General features: G+C 46.7%; 10 protein-coding genes across 10 annotated transcripts, besides 1 other annotated feature; 6 read left to right on the forward strand and 4 right to left on the reverse strand.

Moving 5' to 3' along the window:
• Positions 1 to 18: 18 nt before the first annotated feature.
• On the reverse strand, positions 19 to 1814 carry UA08_08904 (putative guanosine-diphosphatase; the record flags this gene model as incomplete). The annotated part of the gene is made up of 3 exons (XM_020263796.1): positions 19 to 76; positions 144 to 1488; positions 1559 to 1814. The coding sequence occupies 3 exons, from the start codon at positions 1812 to 1814 to the stop codon at positions 19 to 21; spliced, it is 1659 nt and encodes a 552-aa protein (XP_020115967.1).
• A 682-nt stretch (positions 1815 to 2496) lies between these two features.
• On the reverse strand, positions 2497 to 3945 carry UA08_08905 (hypothetical protein; the record flags this gene model as incomplete). Its single annotated transcript, XM_020263797.1, has 7 exons — positions 2497 to 2653; positions 2723 to 2778; positions 2845 to 3067; positions 3165 to 3328; positions 3388 to 3466; positions 3532 to 3704; positions 3757 to 3945. The coding sequence occupies 7 exons, from the start codon at positions 3943 to 3945 to the stop codon at positions 2497 to 2499; spliced, it is 1041 nt and encodes a 346-aa protein (XP_020115966.1).
• A 458-nt stretch (positions 3946 to 4403) lies between these two features.
• UA08_08906 (hypothetical protein) lies at positions 4404 to 4923 on the forward strand (the record flags this gene model as incomplete). The annotated part of the gene is made up of 2 exons (XM_020263798.1): positions 4404 to 4831; positions 4884 to 4923. 2 exons carry the CDS (start codon positions 4404 to 4406, stop codon positions 4921 to 4923), a joined length of 468 nt encoding a protein of 155 aa, XP_020115965.1.
• Positions 4924 to 5008: 85 nt separating this feature from the next.
• UA08_08907 (hypothetical protein) lies at positions 5009 to 7395 on the reverse strand (the record flags this gene model as incomplete). The annotated part of the gene is made up of 9 exons (XM_020263799.1): positions 5009 to 5265; positions 5441 to 5771; positions 5835 to 5881; positions 5939 to 5958; positions 6041 to 6667; positions 6734 to 6779; positions 6840 to 6877; positions 6939 to 7280; positions 7361 to 7395. 9 exons carry the CDS (start codon positions 7393 to 7395, stop codon positions 5009 to 5011), a joined length of 1743 nt encoding a protein of 580 aa, XP_020115970.1.
• A 703-nt stretch (positions 7396 to 8098) lies between these two features.
• UA08_08908 (hypothetical protein) lies at positions 8099 to 9512 on the reverse strand (the record flags this gene model as incomplete). Its single annotated transcript, XM_020263801.1, has 8 exons — positions 8099 to 8238; positions 8300 to 8613; positions 8672 to 8784; positions 8848 to 8950; positions 9011 to 9159; positions 9223 to 9263; positions 9331 to 9351; positions 9410 to 9512. 8 exons carry the CDS (start codon positions 9510 to 9512, stop codon positions 8099 to 8101), a joined length of 984 nt encoding a protein of 327 aa, XP_020115969.1.
• A 475-nt stretch (positions 9513 to 9987) lies between these two features.
• UA08_08909 (hypothetical protein) lies at positions 9988 to 12753 on the forward strand (the record flags this gene model as incomplete). Its single annotated transcript, XM_020263802.1, has 17 exons — positions 9988 to 10086; positions 10289 to 10393; positions 10448 to 10563; positions 10635 to 10642; positions 10706 to 10839; positions 10899 to 10964; positions 11032 to 11158; positions 11215 to 11250; positions 11317 to 11387; positions 11453 to 11507; positions 11563 to 11585; positions 11644 to 11727; positions 11791 to 12046; positions 12159 to 12305; positions 12359 to 12412; positions 12476 to 12633; positions 12709 to 12753. The coding sequence occupies 17 exons, from the start codon at positions 9988 to 9990 to the stop codon at positions 12751 to 12753; spliced, it is 1584 nt and encodes a 527-aa protein (XP_020116046.1).
• Positions 12754 to 13256: 503 nt separating this feature from the next.
• UA08_08910 (hypothetical protein) lies at positions 13257 to 13985 on the forward strand (the record flags this gene model as incomplete). Its single annotated transcript, XM_020263803.1, has 1 exon — positions 13257 to 13985. One exon carries the CDS (start codon positions 13257 to 13259, stop codon positions 13983 to 13985), a length of 729 nt encoding a protein of 242 aa, XP_020116047.1.
• A 437-nt stretch (positions 13986 to 14422) lies between these two features.
• On the forward strand, positions 14423 to 16000 carry UA08_08911 (Elongation factor Tu, mitochondrial; the record flags this gene model as incomplete). The annotated part of the gene is made up of 5 exons (XM_020263804.1): positions 14423 to 14588; positions 14653 to 14681; positions 14744 to 15006; positions 15068 to 15747; positions 15810 to 16000. The coding sequence occupies 5 exons, from the start codon at positions 14423 to 14425 to the stop codon at positions 15998 to 16000; spliced, it is 1329 nt and encodes a 442-aa protein (XP_020116044.1).
• Positions 16001 to 17598: 1598 nt separating this feature from the next.
• UA08_08912 (hypothetical protein) lies at positions 17599 to 18677 on the forward strand (the record flags this gene model as incomplete). Its single annotated transcript, XM_020263805.1, has 3 exons — positions 17599 to 17723; positions 17794 to 18056; positions 18154 to 18677. The coding sequence occupies 3 exons, from the start codon at positions 17599 to 17601 to the stop codon at positions 18675 to 18677; spliced, it is 912 nt and encodes a 303-aa protein (XP_020116045.1).
• Positions 18678 to 18723: 46 nt separating this feature from the next.
• Positions 18724 to 18805: a repeat region (Identified by RepeatMasker using a combination of RepBase library and repeat library created with RepeatScout).
• A 216-nt stretch (positions 18806 to 19021) lies between these two features.
• Positions 19022 to 19699, forward strand: UA08_08913 (hypothetical protein; the record flags this gene model as incomplete). The annotated part of the gene is made up of 1 exon (XM_020263806.1): positions 19022 to 19699. The coding sequence occupies one exon, from the start codon at positions 19022 to 19024 to the stop codon at positions 19697 to 19699; it is 678 nt and encodes a 225-aa protein (XP_020116050.1).
• Positions 19700 to 20571: the final 872 nt, after the last annotated feature.

Consider the following 20571-nt stretch of genomic DNA (forward strand, 5'->3'; position numbering starts at 1 on the left):
ATGATGTTGACTTCTCATCTATGACACTTCTTTGATACGGCAGGTCCAGCCTGATTCCTGACTTAGTAGTGGCAGACTAGAATTTTCCATTAGTAAACGAAGGCTTTGGAAACGAGAAGGGGACAGAAGTCAAAGGAACAAACCTTGCACCCAAGCACCAGCCAAGTTCGTTATTCTTTATCTTCTTAGCAATCTTGACCTCACGAGACAGGGGCATCTCGTAGCCGGTGTGAAGAAGGCCAAGCATAAAGTTGAGATCCAAGCAAGACTCTGGACGGCCTTGAAGCTCCTCCATCGCGCCCTCAATACCTTCAAAGATGCCCCAATTATCCTTGCCAGCACAAACGATTTCGGTCAAGCGCTGTAACTCATGGAGGGTGAATGAGTCAGGCATTCCAAGCGGCTTGGTTCGGTCGTAGAAGTAGGAAAATATGTATACATCTTCCTTGGCGAAAGTCTTTTCGAGGGAAGGTTGGTGAACTCCATTAAAGGAACACGGTGCTAGTTTACATTCGGCTTCCTTGTGCAAGATCTTTTCGGTTATTCCGCGGCATTGGGCAGGCGCAGATAGTTCGTTAGGTCCAGCCATTACGACTGAGATTTCGGGTCCGAGGGGGTGATCAACGGGGAAGGTGAGATTGACTTGTTGCTGCATTCCAGGACCGATACAGGGATTAGAAATGGGATGACGAGTCCAAGCCAAATCATTTGGACTTGTTGCGAACTTAGCTTCGACAACAGACTTGTGAGCAGCCTCACGGGCAGCCATGAGACCGTATCCAAGATGGGAGTGCTGATAGAGTTCGAACTCGCGCCCACCAAACTGCAATTCATACTTGTGATCACCTTCGGCAAGCTTCTCCGGCATACCACCTGATTTGCTATCAAAAGTCGGCTGGAAGACAATTTGTGTCGAGCCACCGCCCAAATCGAAGATAGCAGCTGTAGGAGTCTGATCAGGCCCACCAATCTTACCCAGAAGATAGTTCGTCGTGATCCAAGCGTAAACACCCTCGTCACTGCCGTCCATAATCTCCACTCCTCCTTTTTCTTTGGAGACGACGGGGAAAGGATAAACGGTTTCTAAGCGATGTCTCACTGCCTCCAAAATTTTCTCACTCATTTCTTGTCCAAGCATTCGCAGACCAGCAGTTGCTTTCACTGCAACCGGTGTGCAAGACTTGTACTCGTCAGGAACATTTGCCATTGCAACATCCATCAGAACGTCGAGACTCTTTGCCGCGCCCTCAGCATCCGTCTTATACGAACTCAAACCGGATCCACCCTTCTTCTTCTCAGTCATTTTGAAGACTTCATCTTCCAGTTCGGGAGTCGGTCCGCAGTTGTTGAAGCGATAGACGTGAATACGCGACCCGGTGCTGCCGGCATCGATCATCAGCACATACTGTCTTAAAGGCTTCGATGGATCATAGGATTTGGTGCATTTCGTCGAGGAGGAAGGGGATGTGGCGTCGGTGACACCCTTGTCTGTATTGTTTTTTGTCACATTAGGAACAGGAAAAACGTCGATCAGCAGCAAGTAGCAGTGATGTCTCACCTCCTATGTTATAAGGAATAGATGGCCGCGATGGTACCAAGTACAACAGGAACAGAAATGCGCCGGCGATGATTAAGCCCGCCTTCACGAGTCGCGACCTTTGCGTCATGATCGGTTTCTCTGAATGCATTGGTGAAGACCTTTCTGAATCGCCCGCCGGTGGAATTGAGGGCGCAGAGTGTCGCTTCCGTGAATGCGAAGAGAACAGCGGTTTATGGGAAGACTGTTTCTGCTGGATGTTGATACCGGTGGACATGCGAGCACAAGAAATCCAAGTAAGCGGCGGCGCTCGCGCTTGCCGTGCTTTAACGCTGGACAGGGATGCTGAATATGATCAGACCGAGAACATGCTCGTCGCTGATTGAGGGTTTCAGAATCCTGCCGCGCTGGACAAATAGAGGGGAAAAGGGATCTCGAAATCTTTCAGACGCAAAAGGGGCCGTGCCGGCCGCGCCAGATATGCATGCAGCGCTGTGGCGCTGCCTAGTGCTATTCTTAGTACAGCGCGGAGTGGCGGGTGGCTGTGCCTGTGGGTCGTTGAGGCCTGAGGCATTCAATAAAATTGATATATCAACGCGGCATCCTTAATTACCTCCTTACAACCTTGGTATGACCAATACGGAATCGTACCAGGCCATGGAAGCCAAAAACGAACTGTTAAAGGCTTTACTAACAGGCGTTGCCTACAAATTGCAGATAACATTCCCTTCATTAACATTCTCAATGAGTTCGGACTTACTGAAAACAGTTGTCGCATGGTGTTCAACATAAATCTGTTTCCATGAATATCACTGGAATCGTCGCTTTAAACCATGCGTTGATGTCGAATGAGCAGCCAGTGGTTAGATTCCTGCATAGTACCTAGGTAGCTAGCTAGAAGTTGACCCTAACTCCAGGTTGTATGATTATACACGAATTACAGCAAGATATATAACTACCTATGGGTCTGTTGTATTGGGGGTTTTGCGTTCAACCGCCATCCTTTCTTCAATAGACACACCGTATGCCAACGGACCATCATCGATGATTGTCGATCGTCGTACATCTCTGGCAGTCATGGTCTCGGTGTAGGGGTTTGCGCGGTGCATGGATTGTCTGGGTATCTGTTAGCACTCCAACAAATTCATCGGCCAAGGAGAAGTATAGTAAAGGGACTGCTATTACCTATTGTCCCACCATACCATATCGCCTCCGGAAAGCCATTCCATACTAAAGACATACTAAGGTGCACGATTTGATTAGCGGTCATATCAACAACTGTTTGGAGTATAAATTAGCTGAATTACCTTTGGCTGGGTGCAGTGGTCGATGAGCTCCCATATCAATTTTTGACTATCCTCCAACGATCGACCTAGGATCAGCTTGGCATGTGCGGCAAGATATAATGTTTTACGCCCGTCTGGTGCTACTTGAACGAGGCGGTGATATGCAGGCGGTTTTGCGGCCAGTTCATGTGGCAGTGGATTTCCGTATACAATGGGCGAGGCAAGCTTCCTCGAGTGCCATAAACTATAAAGTTTAGAATATAGTTAGATCAAAACATAGTAGCCACTGAAATTGATATTCAGATTTATCCAAAGAAAGAGGGAAAACCGATCATCCTTACTCGTGCTCCACGATCAAATCATCAATGTCCTTCTTTTTCGAGTCAGGTAGGTCGGCATATGCTCGACGTGTGTCAGCAAAATGTGTCCACGATCCCCCCTTAACTGGATTGCCGTGGGACAAGAGTATGGAGTACTTGGAGCGGTGTTGGTGATATGTTGAATCCTGCCTGGGTCTCAGCAACATTGAAAGTTGTTCGAGGGTATGTTGTTTTGATTGGTTACCGTATGCCACAGGGCATTACCCAGGCTGTGATGCCATCTCCTGCTATCCATTTTGACCAATGTGCCATCCAATTCTATGCTAGTCAATGTCAGTATCCCTCTAATCTGATCATAGGTGTTCCTAGGGCAAAAAAAAAGACCTACTTCCCGACGTCGAATAGCAATGGCTCACCGAGGCGATCGTTTTCTCGACCATAGTAGAATGGGTTGACCTCTAGCTCTTTTCCCAATTGTTGTGAAAATGCGATGTGGCGGGCATTGTCAAGCCCTGTTTCTCGAAATATCAACACACCGTACTCATCTTGTAGCGCCACTAGCTGTATGAATTGTTAGAAAACGTCTTGCAGGTCCCTTCACACGCGCCCTTACCTGAGCTACTGTTTCCGCTGGAACCGGATTTGCCCAATCAACCCCGGAGACCTCCGCACCAAATACTGAGTTTTCGTTCTGTAGAACGGGCGTGACTGTTAGACTCCCATATTGAATAGCTTTGTGTGCTTTTGATCGAGGTGGCGTGGTGTTTTCGTATGTCCGGATGTGCATATGAGTTAACGACATGGTGACTGATGTATCTCACAAAATCAAAGGCATCTGTCACATTGGCCGTTTTCCCTATAATAATGCCATGCTCAATAAAGCGGAACTTATATGAATGCATCATTGTTGCATATCCACGCCGCGATCATACTATTGCGGCATTGAAGCCGTGCGGGCCGACGCCGACATAGCCGACGATGCCCCTTGGGTGAGTGCAAGAAGGCGTTTAAAGAAGTGGGACACTAACTTAGATAAAGACGAGGAACTGACATTATCAGATAAACTGGCGGGCCCAGACAAACCAGTAATTTGTGTTAATAATGAGACGATAAAAGGTAAGTGAGTTAGATTATATGGAACTACGAAGAGGAAAAAGTTCAACTTCTACAAAGCCCTGACTGATCACAAGTCACTTATTACTCGTTCATTACTCACTATTGGAAGCATTATCAGTCAATCCGGATATAAGAATCGCCAAAATGACTGAATCTCAAGTGATCCTCATCACAGCCGGCCCATATCAATTCCTCGCCACTTTCGAATCGGACGCGCCCAAAACAAGCGCATGTTTCCGCGGTCTACTTCCCTACCGTCAGAAGCTTATCCATGTCCGCTGGAGCGGCGAGGGTCTATGGATACCACTGGGTGAAACGAATTTTGGTGTTTCTTACGAGAATCACACTTCTCACCCATCAGCCGGGCAGATTTTGCTCTATCCAGGTGGCATTTCAGAGACAGAATTTCTATTTTGCTATGGAGGGGTCTCGTTTGCAAGTAAGATGGGTCCCCTGGCGGCGAATCATTTCCTTACAATCAAGGAAGGAAATGAGAATTTGAAAGCGCTGGGCGAATTGGTCTTGTGGAAGGGCGCTCAGGATGTGGTTTTTGAAGTAGCCGATGAAGAAAAGTAAGTCGGTGTAAACCGTCGTTATTCTGGTACATTTGCTGATACGATGCAGAATTCGCAAGTTCCGAAGCAAGCCATTTGCTAAGCTATAGAGTTATATGTTGAAATGCTCAGGTTTCGTGACTGGTTTATTGCGTCGTCTAATATCTGATCTCCTTTCCGAAATTCAGCTTATTTTTACATGGTAAACAACCCATTCACATCCCAGCCAGTATTCAAGTCGTTTGTAAAATCTGCCATATTCCCTGGCCATTCCAAGCCGGCATCATTCATCAAATCCAAAAGAGACTGGAGCGCCAGTTCGTCAATCTCCTGTCTCCCATCATTGTCAGAATTACCGGGAGCCAATACGAGAGCAGTAGCTCCGTGCACGATAGCTCTGAATTCGTAGGCTGGATGGTAACTCATTGTCGAGCACACGCTATCAAATATATCTGTAGCAAGTCCCAGAAGGCAAGCAATAACGGATCCCGAGCTCGGCGGGAAAAGAAGTGCATTTTCTAGCGATGTGATGTTGGCATGGTGTATTTGTAAGTCCTCTAGCGCATGGAAATGAGAAAGCTGATCAGCTATCAATGGAATAACTGTACTTGGAGCTTCTCGGCTTACCATCTATAACCCCTCGTATGTAACAAAGCACCAAAAATGTCACGGCAAAGGTATATGATATCCAGGCAGGATCGACAGCAAAGTGTAGACGCCGGACTGCGGCAGTATCGATATGAAATGGACGACTGGGAAAAGTAGGCAGGTTCTGTGATTCAAGTCCCCAGACGTGGGTCTCACCGTCGCTACAAAGCGAAATAAGCATTTGCGATGCTGCGGTGAGACTAATTTCAAGGGATTGCAGTTGTGATATTCGTGACGATGGATGTGACTTTTGCGCTGTTGGGGATAGCAATGGGCCTAGTGACGCGCTATTGAGAGCAAGACGGTATGACTGTAATAATAGTGAATTAGACTGATTCTTGAAAATTTGTTATATCGATTCTCGATTACATACTCTAACTGAATTGAACGGCAGTTGGTTGTGCTGCGATTCGGTATTTCCTGAAAGACGTTAGTAGACGCATTCCAATCACTTCTGCCGATATTGTTTGTACGAACGTAGCCTCATATACCAGGTTCTGTTAGAAATATAGTTAGCAAGCAAGAGAATTAGTGTGCAAAGAAGGACTGCACAAGCAAATCTCGATAGAGGCGACTGACCGTTCCCATTTTTCTAATTCAATGTTAAGTTTTCGAAGACATGATGGGCTCAAGTGATGCCCAGATATGTCTCCACAGCTTTGCATAGCGCGATGTACTATAGACACGAGCTCTACAAGACCAGAGACACGGAGGTCCCCAGGCTGCTTGCTATATATGCTGGAAGCAAAACGTCCTGCCACTTGGGCTGATGGTGCTGGGTCCACAGATGCCGGAAGTCCAGATATAAGCATAAGATTAAAGTCACAATTGAGTAAATTATACCAGACCCTTAGGCGACAGACATCGTTTTCTGTGATCGCATCGACGGGACCATGGAAAGGAGCAATAGCCACGCGATCTAGTCCTAGCAGTAGAGCGTAGCGAAGAGCAAGACCCAATACAGCCCATGCGCTTACTTCATTGTAGCGACTTTTCGGTGACCCAGTTGTCCCTGTGCGGTTCGAAGGCTGGTCGCTTTCGCTACCCCAATTGCAGGGCATCCATTGAGCGTACAATAGAAGCACAAGAACAGAGTCCAAAGAGACATCTAACGGGGTTGGCCGAAGAAGAAGCTTAGAAACAGCTTGGTCTAGCATTGCTGTGAGTTCTGAGAAGCGAGGGTATGCGTTATGCCCTAGGCTACCCCTGTTTGGCACATTTAGTTGTGATTAGCTGTATCAATGGCCGATTTTGCACAGTGGTGGGACTCACTGTGTCTGATCCATATCCCAGAACCGCAATCCAACGGAACATATGGCTAGAAATAGTATAGGATTTGAAACTCGTAAGTCTTGCCACGTATCACAAATATTCTCACTTAGAACAGGGGCTAATGGATGACAATGCGTGAAGTATCTATATTCAAATATTAATGGAAGGCACTATCACACGATTCTGGGGGATAGGTATAGCCCACGTTTGGATTGCTTTTCCGGCATCATTTAATGATAAGACACCCCGTGAGACTGGGTCATAAACGCTGTGATGAGATAATTGACTCGTTCTCCGAGCTTGTTGCTTGGTGTCCAAGGCCGATTCGTCTCTTGCTAGAGCACCCAGTGACCTGAGTGTTGCGAAAGGTGGGCCTAGAGAGATTCTGTCTATACTAAAAGCGTGAGAACTAGGCAACTCAGCCGAACTTAGTGAGACCACGTCTTGGTGATCGCCTTTGTCTTCGTGCTGGTCGCCCTCCACAGAGGTATCTCCAGGATCAACCACAGTCCTACTTGCTTGATCAGCCCCGACCTTGAGAGTAACCCTAAGTAATGGTAGTTGATACCTTATAGTATCCGTTTTATTCTGATAAGAAGATTGTTTCTCCAACTCGGCAATTCGTACCTCATGCTGAATGATTCTATTTTGATCGTCAGCATGTTGCACCTGGTGCTTTTAGCTACAGTATTTCTCCAACCTCTGATGAAGCTCGACAACTAGCTGTGCAATCTGTGACGGTCCTGGACTTTCAATAGGTCCAAGTGCACCATCTGTTTGGAATGAACAGGTAATTTCATATCTCCGGCACCGCTGGCAGGGCGCCTGGACATTGGCTGGACCCGATGACGGCGCGCAGCGCTGCTTTCTTGCCCGACACTATGCAATAATTAACGTTCAATATCTTGCTTGGATAGTTACTTGCAGCTCCTGACAAAGCTACTTACTTGAAGACAGGCTCGAGAAATGCGACGCGTCTTGTTTGGGGGTTCCTCGTCGAAGCTAATATGTCAGTCTATTGAATGACTAAGCTGATGAGCTGGGTGAGAGGATTACACCATTGTAAGATGACTTTTCAGATAAAGAGATTTTGATTCTGTCTTGACTATCCGCCGTGCAGTTTTTCAGCGATCCATTTATGATTAAACTGAAGTCCGAATTGATATCGGAGGGACTGTTCATCTCTTATCTCTTATCTCTTATCACTCCCTCAGAATAGTCCGCAGATAGCGATATGCCATCTGATTGGTGGTCATTAAAAGTGGGCCATCTACAGCCCTAGGGCTTTTAGAAACAAGCCCTAACCCTCGTCACTACGAATATCCTTTTTTGCTGTCCAATCCATTAAATGGTCTAAATGTTTGACTATTTCTTCCCATATTCCGCCTCCAATTCAATCATCTCACTAAGAGCTTTCATGAAAGCTTGCCCCTCCGAATCCTTTAATGGTAGCAACGGCTTTCGCGGCGCTACCCCGTAACCATGGATCTGGTTCAATGCGTATTCTGCCGTGTAGTGATTAGTCATAGGCATTACAAAGTCAATTGAAAATAATGTAAGACTCACTCATAGCTCGGATTCCGCCCGGTACGGCAGCAACGTCAGCATTTGACAGAATGGCTTGCAGTCTCGCGCATTCTGTCACCTCTTCCGCTGTCGGAGTTTGGGTGTTGAGCAATTCCCAGAGCCTCATGGAAGCTGCTGGGGCAAAGTTGGGTATTCCGCTGACAGTTCCATGACCGCCACATTGTATCCATGGCGTTAGGTCGGCAATTAATCCATCCAAAAGTAGGAATGGGAACGGCCGGGCTTCGTTGATGTTTGGATTGCTTTGAATCTCTGCATTCAGTCGCACAAGCTTTCCTATACTGCCTCCACATCTGATAAAAGAGTTAGCGTCAAGGGATTCATATACTTCAGTGCCTAGGATACACTAACGTCAGTTTGACTCCGCACAGGTTTGGTGCTTTGTTTATAATCTCGCTGATCACAGCAGATGGCATGTCCTGACCGCCTGCGTTGGCTGGAAAGTTGTAAAGTAGCAAAGGTATCTTTTGTTGATGCACAGTTAGGAGTCGATAACGCAGCATAATCTACCGAGATTGGCTACTTACCGGAGACCCTTCGCAAATATCGATGTAATATTGAACGACTTGTTCCGAGTCCGTGTTGAGACTGGCCGCATAATATGCAGGCAGAATTACCATCCCAGCATCGCTATCGAACAGTAAGCGCAAGAATGAAAACAGCACGGTAAACAAAAAAGCGAATGCTCACGCTCCAGCTTTTGCCGCATCTCGTGCTAGCTTGATGGTCTCCCTGGTACTCAAACCACCCACCCCAGCGACAATAGGAGTTGATGTCAGACCGGCCTCATCCAGCGTAGCCCTGATGAATTGAATCAAGGCTATCCTCTCATCAGAACTCTAGATAGAAATGATTAGATCTCTACTCAAATAAAATGTCCTTGCCTCGGCGTATCTACGTACCAGATGCACTGCCTCGCCAAGCGAGCCCGAACATACAGGAACTACAAACACCCCAGAAAAGTGAGTAGATATGTATATAATTTCTCCTTCATACTGGTGGGCACGCACCCATCCCTCTGGTGGCAAGATCTGTGGTGCGTTTAGCAACTGATATTTATCTTTTTGGTGATAAGAAGAGAACGCGTACTTAACAAATGCTTTTTGTAGCTGACATAGTCGATTTCTTGATTGTCGTCAAAAAAGGTAGGGAGAGGTGCATATACCCCTGGGCGGAGTGTTCGTTGGACCATTATGAAGCTGATTTTCCTTGATTCCTTTCACTTTGAACTTGGTCTCTACCGCATTTCCAAGCAGATATAAATTATGGCAATGTTCAAAAGATCCTATTGCCTATTGTCGGCAAGGTCGGGTTCTCCGCCGACCGACTGATAAGCGGCACAGCGCAACAGCGGAACGACGCCGACTGAGCCGCACATTGTTGCTGTTATCGAAACGAGAGTGGGAGCGAGACCCGCAATTTTTGTATGTCATTAAGATTAGAGCTTATCGGTTTTTTATGAGGTTAGGTTTGGAAGGGGGACAGAAAATAGATACAGAAGGGTGAAAGTATGAGTTAAATACAGTGACAGCCCCGGAATGCTCTCCATCGGCCAGTAGAGCAATTCACTGAGTGGAAATCATGATCTCTGAAAAGGTAAAAGACAAAAATGATTGTAATCTTGAACAATACATTCTAATGCAAAGAGAAAGAAACAGGAAAGCGACATGGGGGGTGGCAATGTTGAAGAATCTCCTGTGTATACGGGCACTGTGAAGGAGACCTACAATGTTGCTAATGATCATACTCTGCAGCGCAAGCTGAAGGTACGAAATGCCCTAGAGTAGGACGTGGATATGTGGCTAACATTCGTTTTTAGCCTCGCCACATGTGAGTGATGCAGGATATGATCTCCAGCGGCTCATAAATCTAACTCATCTATCGAGGCAAATGATAACAATCGGTGGTGTAATTGTCAGTGTGGTCTTTTTGCCTTTCAGACATTAGTTGAGAGCTGACTTTGCTTAGGGCACGGGTCTCTTTCTGGGCACAGGAAGCAATTTGGAAAATGGAGGCCCTGCAGGTCTTCTCATCAGTTACTGCATTATGGCCTCCCTGCTCTTTTCGGTCATGGTTAGTCTGTGATCCTGCATTCATCCAGCCTTTGGTTTACTAACCGGGTTGAAGGTTGCATTGGGTGAAATGGTGTCGCAATTTCCTATACCTGGAGGTCAATTCGCTCTTGCTGATCGCTTCGTCTCTCGCGAACTTGGCTTTGCCATGGGAATTCTATACTGGTATAAGTTAGTTTTTACCTGTCGATATCCTCCAACTTCCTTTGTGATTTTATGCTAAATCTGGCTTCAAATCGAAGTTACATAAGTAAGTCTTCGTCCAATCCGGACTTTTATACCTTCAAGGAATGCTAAAGCCAGGTATCTGCAGTTGTGCTTCCAGCCGAAATTTCGGCAGCAGCTGTTCTTGTCTCCTACTGGACTCCTGCAGGAGATGTCAACGCAACTTGCACAACCGGTATCTGCAACAATGCATTGTGGGTAGCTTTGATGCTTCTGATAGTGGTAGGTTCTAAATATCTTTCCTTATCGTGTCAAAGAGCAGAGACTCAATATGCTTATAGTGGGCGGTCAACGTGGCCGGCACACGAGTCTTTGGAGAGATGGAGTTTTGGTTTTGTTCAATCAAGGTAAATCCTCACTACTGTCTGTAGAAGTTTTTATATGTTGTACACTAACGAAGGATTCTTTATCCAGGTCATAACCATCGTTGGTCTTATCATCACTGGCATTGTCGTCACTGCGGGAGGAGGTCCAAATCATGAAGCGATCGGGTTCAGATACTGGAACGAAACTGGAGGATTCGTACAATACGAAGGCATAGGTAAAGAGACTTATCTCCGACATGCTTTCTTATATCGAAGTACTAATATCAATTAGGGGGTTCCAAGGGACGTTTCCTCGGGTTTTTCAGCGGTATGCTAACCGAAAACCTTTGAAATTATCTTCTATTGATGCTGATCATTGGATGAAAACGTAAAGTTCTCATTCAGGCCGCATTTGCCTTTATTGGAACCGAGATTACGGCTATTGCATCCGCAGAAACCGCAAACGTGGGTGTTCTTTTCGCTCAAGCTACATTATGCATGATGCTGACAAACATCTATATGGTTCACAGCCCCAGAAGAATGTGCCTCGTGCTATCAAGGCGGTTTGGATACGACTTGTGCTTTGTAGGTTTACTACTTGTGCCGCTATTATCGCTTGCTGACTTCGTTGCCCCCGTAGTCTACGTTTGCAGCGCTTTCGTGGTATGAATAATCCAGAACTACCGAAGTTTGATTCGTGCCAATATTGACTCCGTTGCAGGTTGGACTCTTAGTATCTCCTTCAGACCCGTCTCTTAATCTTTCATCTACAGCAGCGAAGAGTCCATTTGTAATCGCTATCAAAGTAAGTATTCTTCTGCCCTATACTCTCGCCTTGAAATGTGAGAATACGAATTAACGAGCGTAGAATGCTGGAATACCGGCCTTGCCCTCCATTATAAACGCGGCCATCCTCACCAGTGCCTGGTCCTCTGGTTGCGCGGATCTTTTTGTTTCATCCCGCACTCTATACGGCCTTGCTGCCCGCGGTCATGCCCCAAATATTTTCTTGAAAACTCGGAAAGACGGTCTGCCGTGGGTCAGTGTTCTTTTCTGCGGTGCCTTCTCATTACTTTCTTTCATGGCAGCCTCCAAGGGTAAAGCGGGGACTGTGTTCGGCTACTGTAAGAACCTCTCCGTCCTCTCCTCAGCCCTAACACTATGGAGCCTACCAGGAACTTTATATACCTCTCAACCTTGGAAGACGGTGTAACCGACTGACATGACTCGAATTAGTTTCGAACATGACCGCAATCTGTGGCATGATATCCTGGACTTGCATCCTCTGGACCAGCATTCGATGGCACAAAGGGCTAAAAGTCCATGGGATCGACCGAAAGACTCTTGCGTACCGTGCGCCACTACAGCCATATCTCTCATACTGTAGGTACTCGCCACATGCATTCAATTTCAGTAATGCTTACAAGGAACTTCAGATGGAATGTTTGTTTGCATCATGGTAATGATCTTCGGAGGTTTCGGATCATTTAGTAAGCTACGATTGAATCCATATAAGTTGAAGGCAAATGTATTGACCAAGGCTTTCTTTCCAGTTCACAAATTCGACACGTCGTCTTTCATTACGACTTATTTCCCTATACCGTTCTTCGCGGTGCTTTTCTTTGCCTACAAGTTCTGGAACAAGTCCAAGATCATCGAATACGTAAATATGGACTTCGTCAGTGGCTCGTCCATGGATATCCCAGAGGAGGTAAGAGTTATACAAAGCTCCTGTTCATAGCCAAATGGTTAAGTTGATGTCCACTCAATACTAAAATGATTATAGGTGGGCCCTCAGAACCTGTGGAGCAAGATAAAAGAGAGAATCTGATGATTTGTACTCTCGGAATACAAGGTGCTTGGGTTGACAAACGAAACTCTGAAATCATTGGACTCTGAGGTTGACATAGGCAGTTGAATTTGAAATATTAGAGTGTAAGAATGATTTAGGTTTGTCAGACCACTGTATGTAGTAATCTGGACGTATGTATGAACAAATGGGAGTCACGTATGGATCTTTTTAAATCTTGAAGCCTCGCGCGAGTAGTTAACGTTCCATGCCGTCTAGTCCTAAACAAGTTAGACAGGTTTTGTTTCTTGGCATGTACCTAGCCACTTCCGGGGTTGCTAAGAATAACATCATCAGAGATTCTTCCTCGCTGCGTCTCTTCCCTGTCGACTGCATCGCTTTTATTTACTGCTTTTTATATGCACAGTCTGATTTTCCACTGTCTAGCTTATTGGACCCAGCGTTGAAAGAAAGCTTGAGAGGCTCTCGCTGCCTGATCTCTCATTACGACTTTCGAATGCCTTTTTATATGCAGTAAATCTAACATGGTATCCCTCCGGGGCCTACCTTCGGCCTCACTTTTTCTTCGATATGGATCTTTCTTCTCGCGATACACGCCCATTCACCGTCGATTATTAGGAGGACCCTGCGTCGCTGGGGGAGCCTCTCAGATTCGATCCGTCTTCCGCGGAGCTCTCGCTACTACAAGTGTTACCGATACAAAAAATGCGTCGAAGTTACCCCAGCGCTACTCACGACCTATCAATAGCGAGATCGAGGCCGATATCATCCAGATCGTAAACCCAGATGGACAGCTTGATCTGCCGACACGGAAGTCGAATATACTTCTTTCTATGCGACGCAGCGAACAAGTTCTTGTCCAACTAGACCCTGGGTCTATCCATCGGCCCGCCGTGTGCAAGCTTATGTCGTTAAACGAGTTTCGGGAGCAGGAGCGAACAAAAGAGAAGGCCTCAAGGATGGCCAAGCACACGGCGAAAACATCAACCAAACAGATTGAGCTGAACTGGTCTATTGATCTACACGATCTCTCACATCGTTTGAAGAAGATATCTTCTTTTATTGATAAAGGCCGGACAGTGGAAATTATTTTGACAAGAAAAAGGGGGAAACGTATGGCTACGGCCGAAGACATCAAACAACTGATGGACCGCATTAGAGCTGCCATTGAGGAAGCCAACGCGCACCAGGCAAAACCAATGGATGGGGAAATTGGGAAAACACTCACTATCACCATTGAAAAGAAAAATTGACGAGTTCTGGATGGATGTGTTCGGCAAACAATGTTTTGTGCGATGAATTTGTACCATACTTGTATATTACTCTCATATACCCATTTCTCCTCAGTAAGGAGAGTCTCAATCGCATGACGAGTGGCAAACACATGACTTGCCCAATGTATATTCAAGCACATTATTCAAATCTAGCACAACAGAGAAAACAAAAAGCTGTCCAGACAAATGAGGGAGAATTATGCGCCTTGCAGACTCCGCAAATGCTGAACGCTTATTGGCTGGGGACGAGCGGGTGACTAAGCTCCCCTAAAAATTTTGGGGTAATCTCGGCATGGACACTTGCGAGTCTGACGCTGTAAACATTCTTTATCCTCATCCTTCTTTCTCTATTGTCTTGTTCTGTTTTCTTTCTGTTTTTCTTCCCTTCATCTTCAATTGATTGCAAGGTGTTCAGGATGGCCGGTATTTCTAGATCAGTCAACCTTCTTCTGAGGAGCAGCAGATCCTCTCTGCTGCGGCCTCGCGCTGTGAACCCGGTTCACCATGCGCTCTCCAGCGAAAGATTTGCAGCTCGTACTTTTGCAACAGCCTTCGAGCGAACGAAGCCTCACGTCAACGTCGGTATGTTTACTCTTTCGCATATATGAAGTGCGGTGCTGGTGTAGCTGAGACTGATTCATGGCAGGTACGATTGGTCACGTTGATCACGGAAAGGTGCGCTTACTCGAGTGATGAAAATTCTCTGCTATTCCGCTAACCCCAAAAACAATCTTTAGACCACTTTGACTGCTGCTATCACCAAGCGTCAGGCTGAGAAGGGTCTGGCTAGCTTCCTTGAATACGGTGCCATTGACAAGGCTCCCGAGGAACGAAAGCGCGGTATCACTATTTCCACTGCTCACATCGAGTACTCAACCGACACCCGTCACTATGCCCACGTCGACTGTCCCGGTCACGCCGATTACATTAAGAATATGATTACTGGTGCTGCTAACATGGATGGCGCCGTTGTCGTTGTTGCCGCTTCTGATGGTCAAATGTAATTAATTCACACTTACAACCCGGTGGTTAACGACATCTCGTGCTGACGGAAAGAATAGGCCCCAGACTCGTGAGCACTTGCTCCTCGCCCGTCAAGTCGGTGTCCAGAAAATCGTCGTGTTCGTCAATAAGGTCGATGCCGTGGAGGACCCTGAGATGTTGGAGCTTGTCGAGTTGGAAATGCGTGAACTCTTGACTACCTACGGATTCGAGGGTGAAGAAACTCCAATCATCTTTGGCTCTGCTCTTTGCGCCTTGGAAAGCCGTAAGCCTGAAATTGGCGAACAGAAGATTGACGAGCTTATGAACGCGATTGATACCTGGATCCCAACCCCTCAGCGTGACCTTGACAAGCCTTTCTTGATGTCCGTCGAGGAAGTTTTCTCCATCTCCGGACGTGGTACTGTTGCCTCTGGCCGTGTTGAGCGTGGTGTTCTGCGCAAGGATTCCGAAGTCGAGATCGTCGGCTACCAGAAGGACCCTATCAAGACTAAGGTCACTGATATTGAGACTTTCAAAAAATCCTGTGATGAATCCCGCGCTGGTGACAACTCCGGTTTGCTTATCCGTGGTATCAAGCGTGAGGATGTCCGACGTGGAATGGTTATCGCTGCTCCTGGAACCACCAAGGCTCATGACAACTTTTTGGTTTCCATGTATGTCCTGACTGAGGCTGAAGGTGGTCGCCGTACTGGATTCGGCGCCAACTATCGCCCCCAGGCTTTTATCCGTACTGCTGGTATGTACTGAAATAGTGATGATGTCTACTTGGTCCGAGATACTAATTGTCTATTCTTCTAGATGAGGCTGCCACTCTCAGCTTCCCTGGTGATGACCAGTCCAAGATGGTCATGCCCGGTGACAACGTTGAGATGATCTTGAAGACACATCGCCCCGTCGCTGCCGAGTCTGGTCAGCGTTTCAACATCCGTGAGGGTGGACGCACTGTCGCCACTGGCCTTATTACCCGTGTCCTTGACGCCAAGGCTTAAAAGGCAGATGCCTAGAGCTGGTTTGATCGACGAGTTGCTTCTGTACGACGGAGTGTCCTGACTGTATTTTAAGAAATATCTTTTTTTCTTTTTCATTAATCAAGCAAAGCGCTGATATCAATATATCTATCCGGAGCGGGAAAGGGGACACGAGACAAAACGAGAAAAAAAGGGATACATTGGATGGTGCACTAAAGAGTTGACGTTTTATTATCACCTTTGATTTTATTTTTCTTTCTCTATTTGTTTGTTTATATTGTAATTTTTTCTTTTCCCTTTTGTTCTCCAAGTTTGTATTAAGTCTCCTGTTTTAATGGTTTGTTAGGTAGCATCACTCTCCACTACATCTATCCAAGTGACCTATTCATTGTACACATTGATTTAAAAACAGTCTCTCATTGTCTTGTAACTTCGCACCGACTCGTTGGGATAGAGCTATAAGAAATGTTTGCGTGGCACTGGCAGCATCGTCGTTGAAGCCGAATCTACCCCGGGAGAATCCCGCTCTATAGACCCACATCCCGGACTTCGAGGTTTCCCCTCGTCAAGATCGTTGGGCTTCCAACGAATTCGTAGCATCAAGGAAGGCTTCAATATTTGGGTATTTCTCACACATGGCCTGGCTATACAACAAGCGGACAGCCGTAGACCCAACGTCTTCCCAGCGCCCTACGGGCATGCTTGCACAAACCGTGCCCGGGCAACGTACCGATGCATGAGATGTATCGCTCCGATAGACAAGAATGCTGCGAAAGGTATAAAACATAGTCGATTTCATGGAAATTGCAATAGTTAATTGCCACACGCCGATTATTGCAGATGTCACCCACATATTGGAGAAGCCGTGCGTACTACCATCCATCTCGGCGCGAAAGCTGGCGGGCAAGCACCTGATAGGGACTCATTCCACTTGGAGGGAAAAATCGAGAATATCATGACCCTTCTTCAGAGCCAGGTGGCTGAAAAAAATCATTCTGGCGGTAGTCAACCTCAACCTGTGGCGGGAATTACTATGCCGGCGCCAAACGCAGCTACTCGCAACAATCGAAGGGGCAATGGCAGCACCATTGGCACTGTCTCTTCGAGCCCGGAATTAGCCAGACCTCTGGCTCTAGGGAGAAACAACTCACCATTAGAACCCTCAAAGTGATGTGCTTACGTCGGCCTTCGAGGTCCAGTCGCAACAAGCTGAGGACTGCCTAGCATACTTCCACTCGCATATGCTTACCTTGTTTCCATTTATGTACCTCCGTCCAGATATGACCGCGAGGCAGCTCCGTAAACGGTATCGGTTTCTATGGGTCAACATAATTGCTGTCATGACCAAGCATGTGGCTGGCCATGAATTTACCATGACAGAGAGCATCAAGCGCTTCGCTGCGCAGAAGGTGGTTATGGATAATGACTCTAACCTCGATCTTTTCCTTGGGTTGCTCATCTTCATATCTTGATAAATCTGCTTGATCTGCATTGCGTACTCTTTGCGTCTCGACATTACAGCATTGACCATATCGTTTCCTCTCAGGTTTCATTTCCACCACAAGGGCAAGTCATATATCTCTGTAATGGTCTCACTCACGAACTCAATCATCACCGCCATGGAACTGAACAAAGGCTCCATGCAAACACAAACTACCACTCCTTACTCACTGATGTCAGCTCAAGATTTGGATGCTACGCTAGGACGACGAGCCATGCTAGCATACTTTCTCCTGATCTCTCAGTAAGCCTTACCGAAGATAACTATGCCTTTTTATGTAATGACTAACTGCTAATCACGTATGAACTATTAGAACCTCCTATGCAAAGCAAGAGATTCTTGCACCAGAATGGACCCCTTACCTGGACGAGTACCTTCAAACAATTTCAAAGTATCCCGAATGGCCAGGCGATGAGCAACTCGCAGCCCAAATCAAGATACAGTTACTTGTCCATCAAATAAGCCAACGTTCATGGAAGAACCAAGAGTTCCAACCACCCGCCTCTTACCTTAAAGGACTTCAATCACAGTTAGAGAAAATAAAGGCAAAACTTCCTCGCCGCCTTTCTCAGAATGGTAAGTATACGTATGCATTTGAGTCTTCCTGGAATGTTTAGTCAATTACTTATTGATACTGTTAGCTGATTTGAGAAATTTTAGTTGGTATCTGTAGTCGATATAATCAGTCAACTTCTTTATTCTGAGCTTGCTATCCAGGATGCCATCTTGACCAAACCACTAGTCTCTCTGTACATTCCAAACTACCAGCGTCAGCAGCTATTCGAGACCCATCTAACTACCCTTACACGCATCTTTGACCATTTCTTTATCCCGCAGGACCAATATTCAGGCGTGATCTTTATCCGCTGGTGCCAAATGGCACACGGCTTGATACTCCTGCACCGCTTATATGTGCTCGACGATGACCCATCCTGGGATCAGGCGTCGGCGCGTGATCACGTTGGCCTGTTCGCACTAGGCGATCGCCTGACCAGTATCCTAGCGGAAACCGGGGCTAGTCGCGGGGGCGCACGCAGCGACTCAAATGAGAACATGTTCATCAGATTCTCTAGGATAATTCAATCTATCTGTAGCGCCTGGGTAGTGGAACTACAGTCTTCAGAACTCAGGCTAGAGTCTTATGACTACCTACAGTACTCAACCATCAATTTCCGTTTCAAGCCTCTCTTATTTTGAACTTCGACATATGGTTCCCTGCCACCATTTCTCGCGCAACGAACAGTGCATGGAAGTTCGGAATAACTTCAGGGAATAACTTCGCTCGGCCATGGCTCGGCCGCTAATAAACTAGTGGCTTGGCGCATTTGTTGCTTACTAATTTTGTCATCAAGCCCATCGGCATAACTCTAGTCGTGAACTGTTCTAGGATTAATAATGCCCCCCCGCTTCGTTCCGATATCTGAGGTATATCTAGATGAATGTCACAGGTCCAAGCGCTTGGCTCCTTTTGACATCTTCGTCCGAGGTCTCCAACCAAGTCTTCTCGTTTACACGCACTGGCAGCCCCCCAAATCCCCAAAATGACGAATTTCAAAATCACCGTGACCTCCGACACTATATGCCCGTGGTGCTATGTAGGCCGCAAGCAGCTCATCGCCGCAGAAAAACTGTACCATCAGTTGCATCCGTCCTCGGGCGACACCTTCAGTGTGAACTATATGCCTTATATGCTGCAGCCGGACTGGGCGCGTGGTCCTGCGGGAGCACAAGACAAGCAGGCAGCCTACGTGGCGAAATTTGGCGCTGAGCGTGCCAAGCAGATGCAGCAGCGTCTCAGGCTCGTGGGTAGTGAAATCGGCATTGACTTCAAGTTTGGCGGCCGCATCGGAAACACGCGCGACTCGCATCGGCTGGTGTGGTTGGCAAAGAAGTACGGCCCTGACGTCGAGGGTAAAGCGATGGACGAGTTGTTCCAGTCATATTTTGAGAAAGAAGGTGATATCACTGATCTGGAGAATCTGCGGAAGATTGCGGTCACAGTAGGAATCCCAGATGCGGATTTCCGAAAGGCCATAGTGGACAGCGACGAGGGAGGCAAGGAGGTGGACCGAGAAGTCGCGCAGGCGCAGATGAAGGGGATCTACAGTGTGCCAAACTTTGTCCTGCAGGACAAGTACCAGGTAGACGGTGCGCGAGATCCTGAGACTTTTGTGGGGATCTTGGAAAAGATCAAGGCCATGGAGTCTGGTAATGCATGATCGTTGGGAGGTATTGCCAATATCTTTGTGAAGAAGCCTCTCCATCACGAAGTACTCGGTCTTGGATAATTACTTATAAGGTGCAGGACATCTACAAGTATCTAAAGAAATGGTTGACGGTGAGAATTTCAGTGATTTTGTGTCTCCTAGCTTGGTTATACTCAGATAGTAATCTGTTGGCACCCGCATATATAATCCTTTTATATAGCTCTTTTGCACACCTCGAGGATTATGCGTGAGGGACACTCTGTGAAGAAGTATATCTTGCTTATCTGCTTATCAAAAGCTCCCCAGACAACGTAATGAAGTAAGAATATCTCTCAATTAGTTGTCTCCACTGTCTATAATTATGGCTTCTTCCGCAGCATCACCTTCAAATCCAAGACCACATCTCACTTCACCGATCAGACTACCATCGATATTTTTCAATAATGTTACTGATGAAAGGCGCAACAATGCGCAGGGAATGTCGCCGAAATGTGGAGGCTCCATAAAAGAGCCGGAGGCGCTAGAGCATGACCTTTGTCTAGCGCCGGCGATTACTTGGGGTTCGATAGGGCTTTGCAGGGGAGTTGAAAGCGTTCACATAATCGATTTCAAGATGTGACTCTTCAAACGAGCAGTATTTTGCCCGTATGCATGGAGATACACATACGTTTGTGCCTAGGTATGCAACAGGCAAAGTTATCGTTGTAGAAGAGAGTGGCAGGGAGAGAGAGTCTTGGTTTAGGGTTTACAAAGTCACGCGCCAAAACTTAGAGGCGTTCAGAAAGTCGCCAGCAACAATCAATGCCCACAACAATCAGAGGCTTAATTTTCTTATAACAGTGGTTGCCATGGTATAGTGCATGTTTTACCAGTTGACTAGATTG

The sequence above is a fragment of the Talaromyces atroroseus genome (genome assembly GCF_001907595.1).
Source record: "Talaromyces atroroseus strain IBT 11181 chromosome Unknown scaffold_16, whole genome shotgun sequence".
Taxonomy (NCBI): domain Eukaryota; kingdom Fungi; phylum Ascomycota; class Eurotiomycetes; order Eurotiales; family Trichocomaceae; genus Talaromyces; species Talaromyces atroroseus.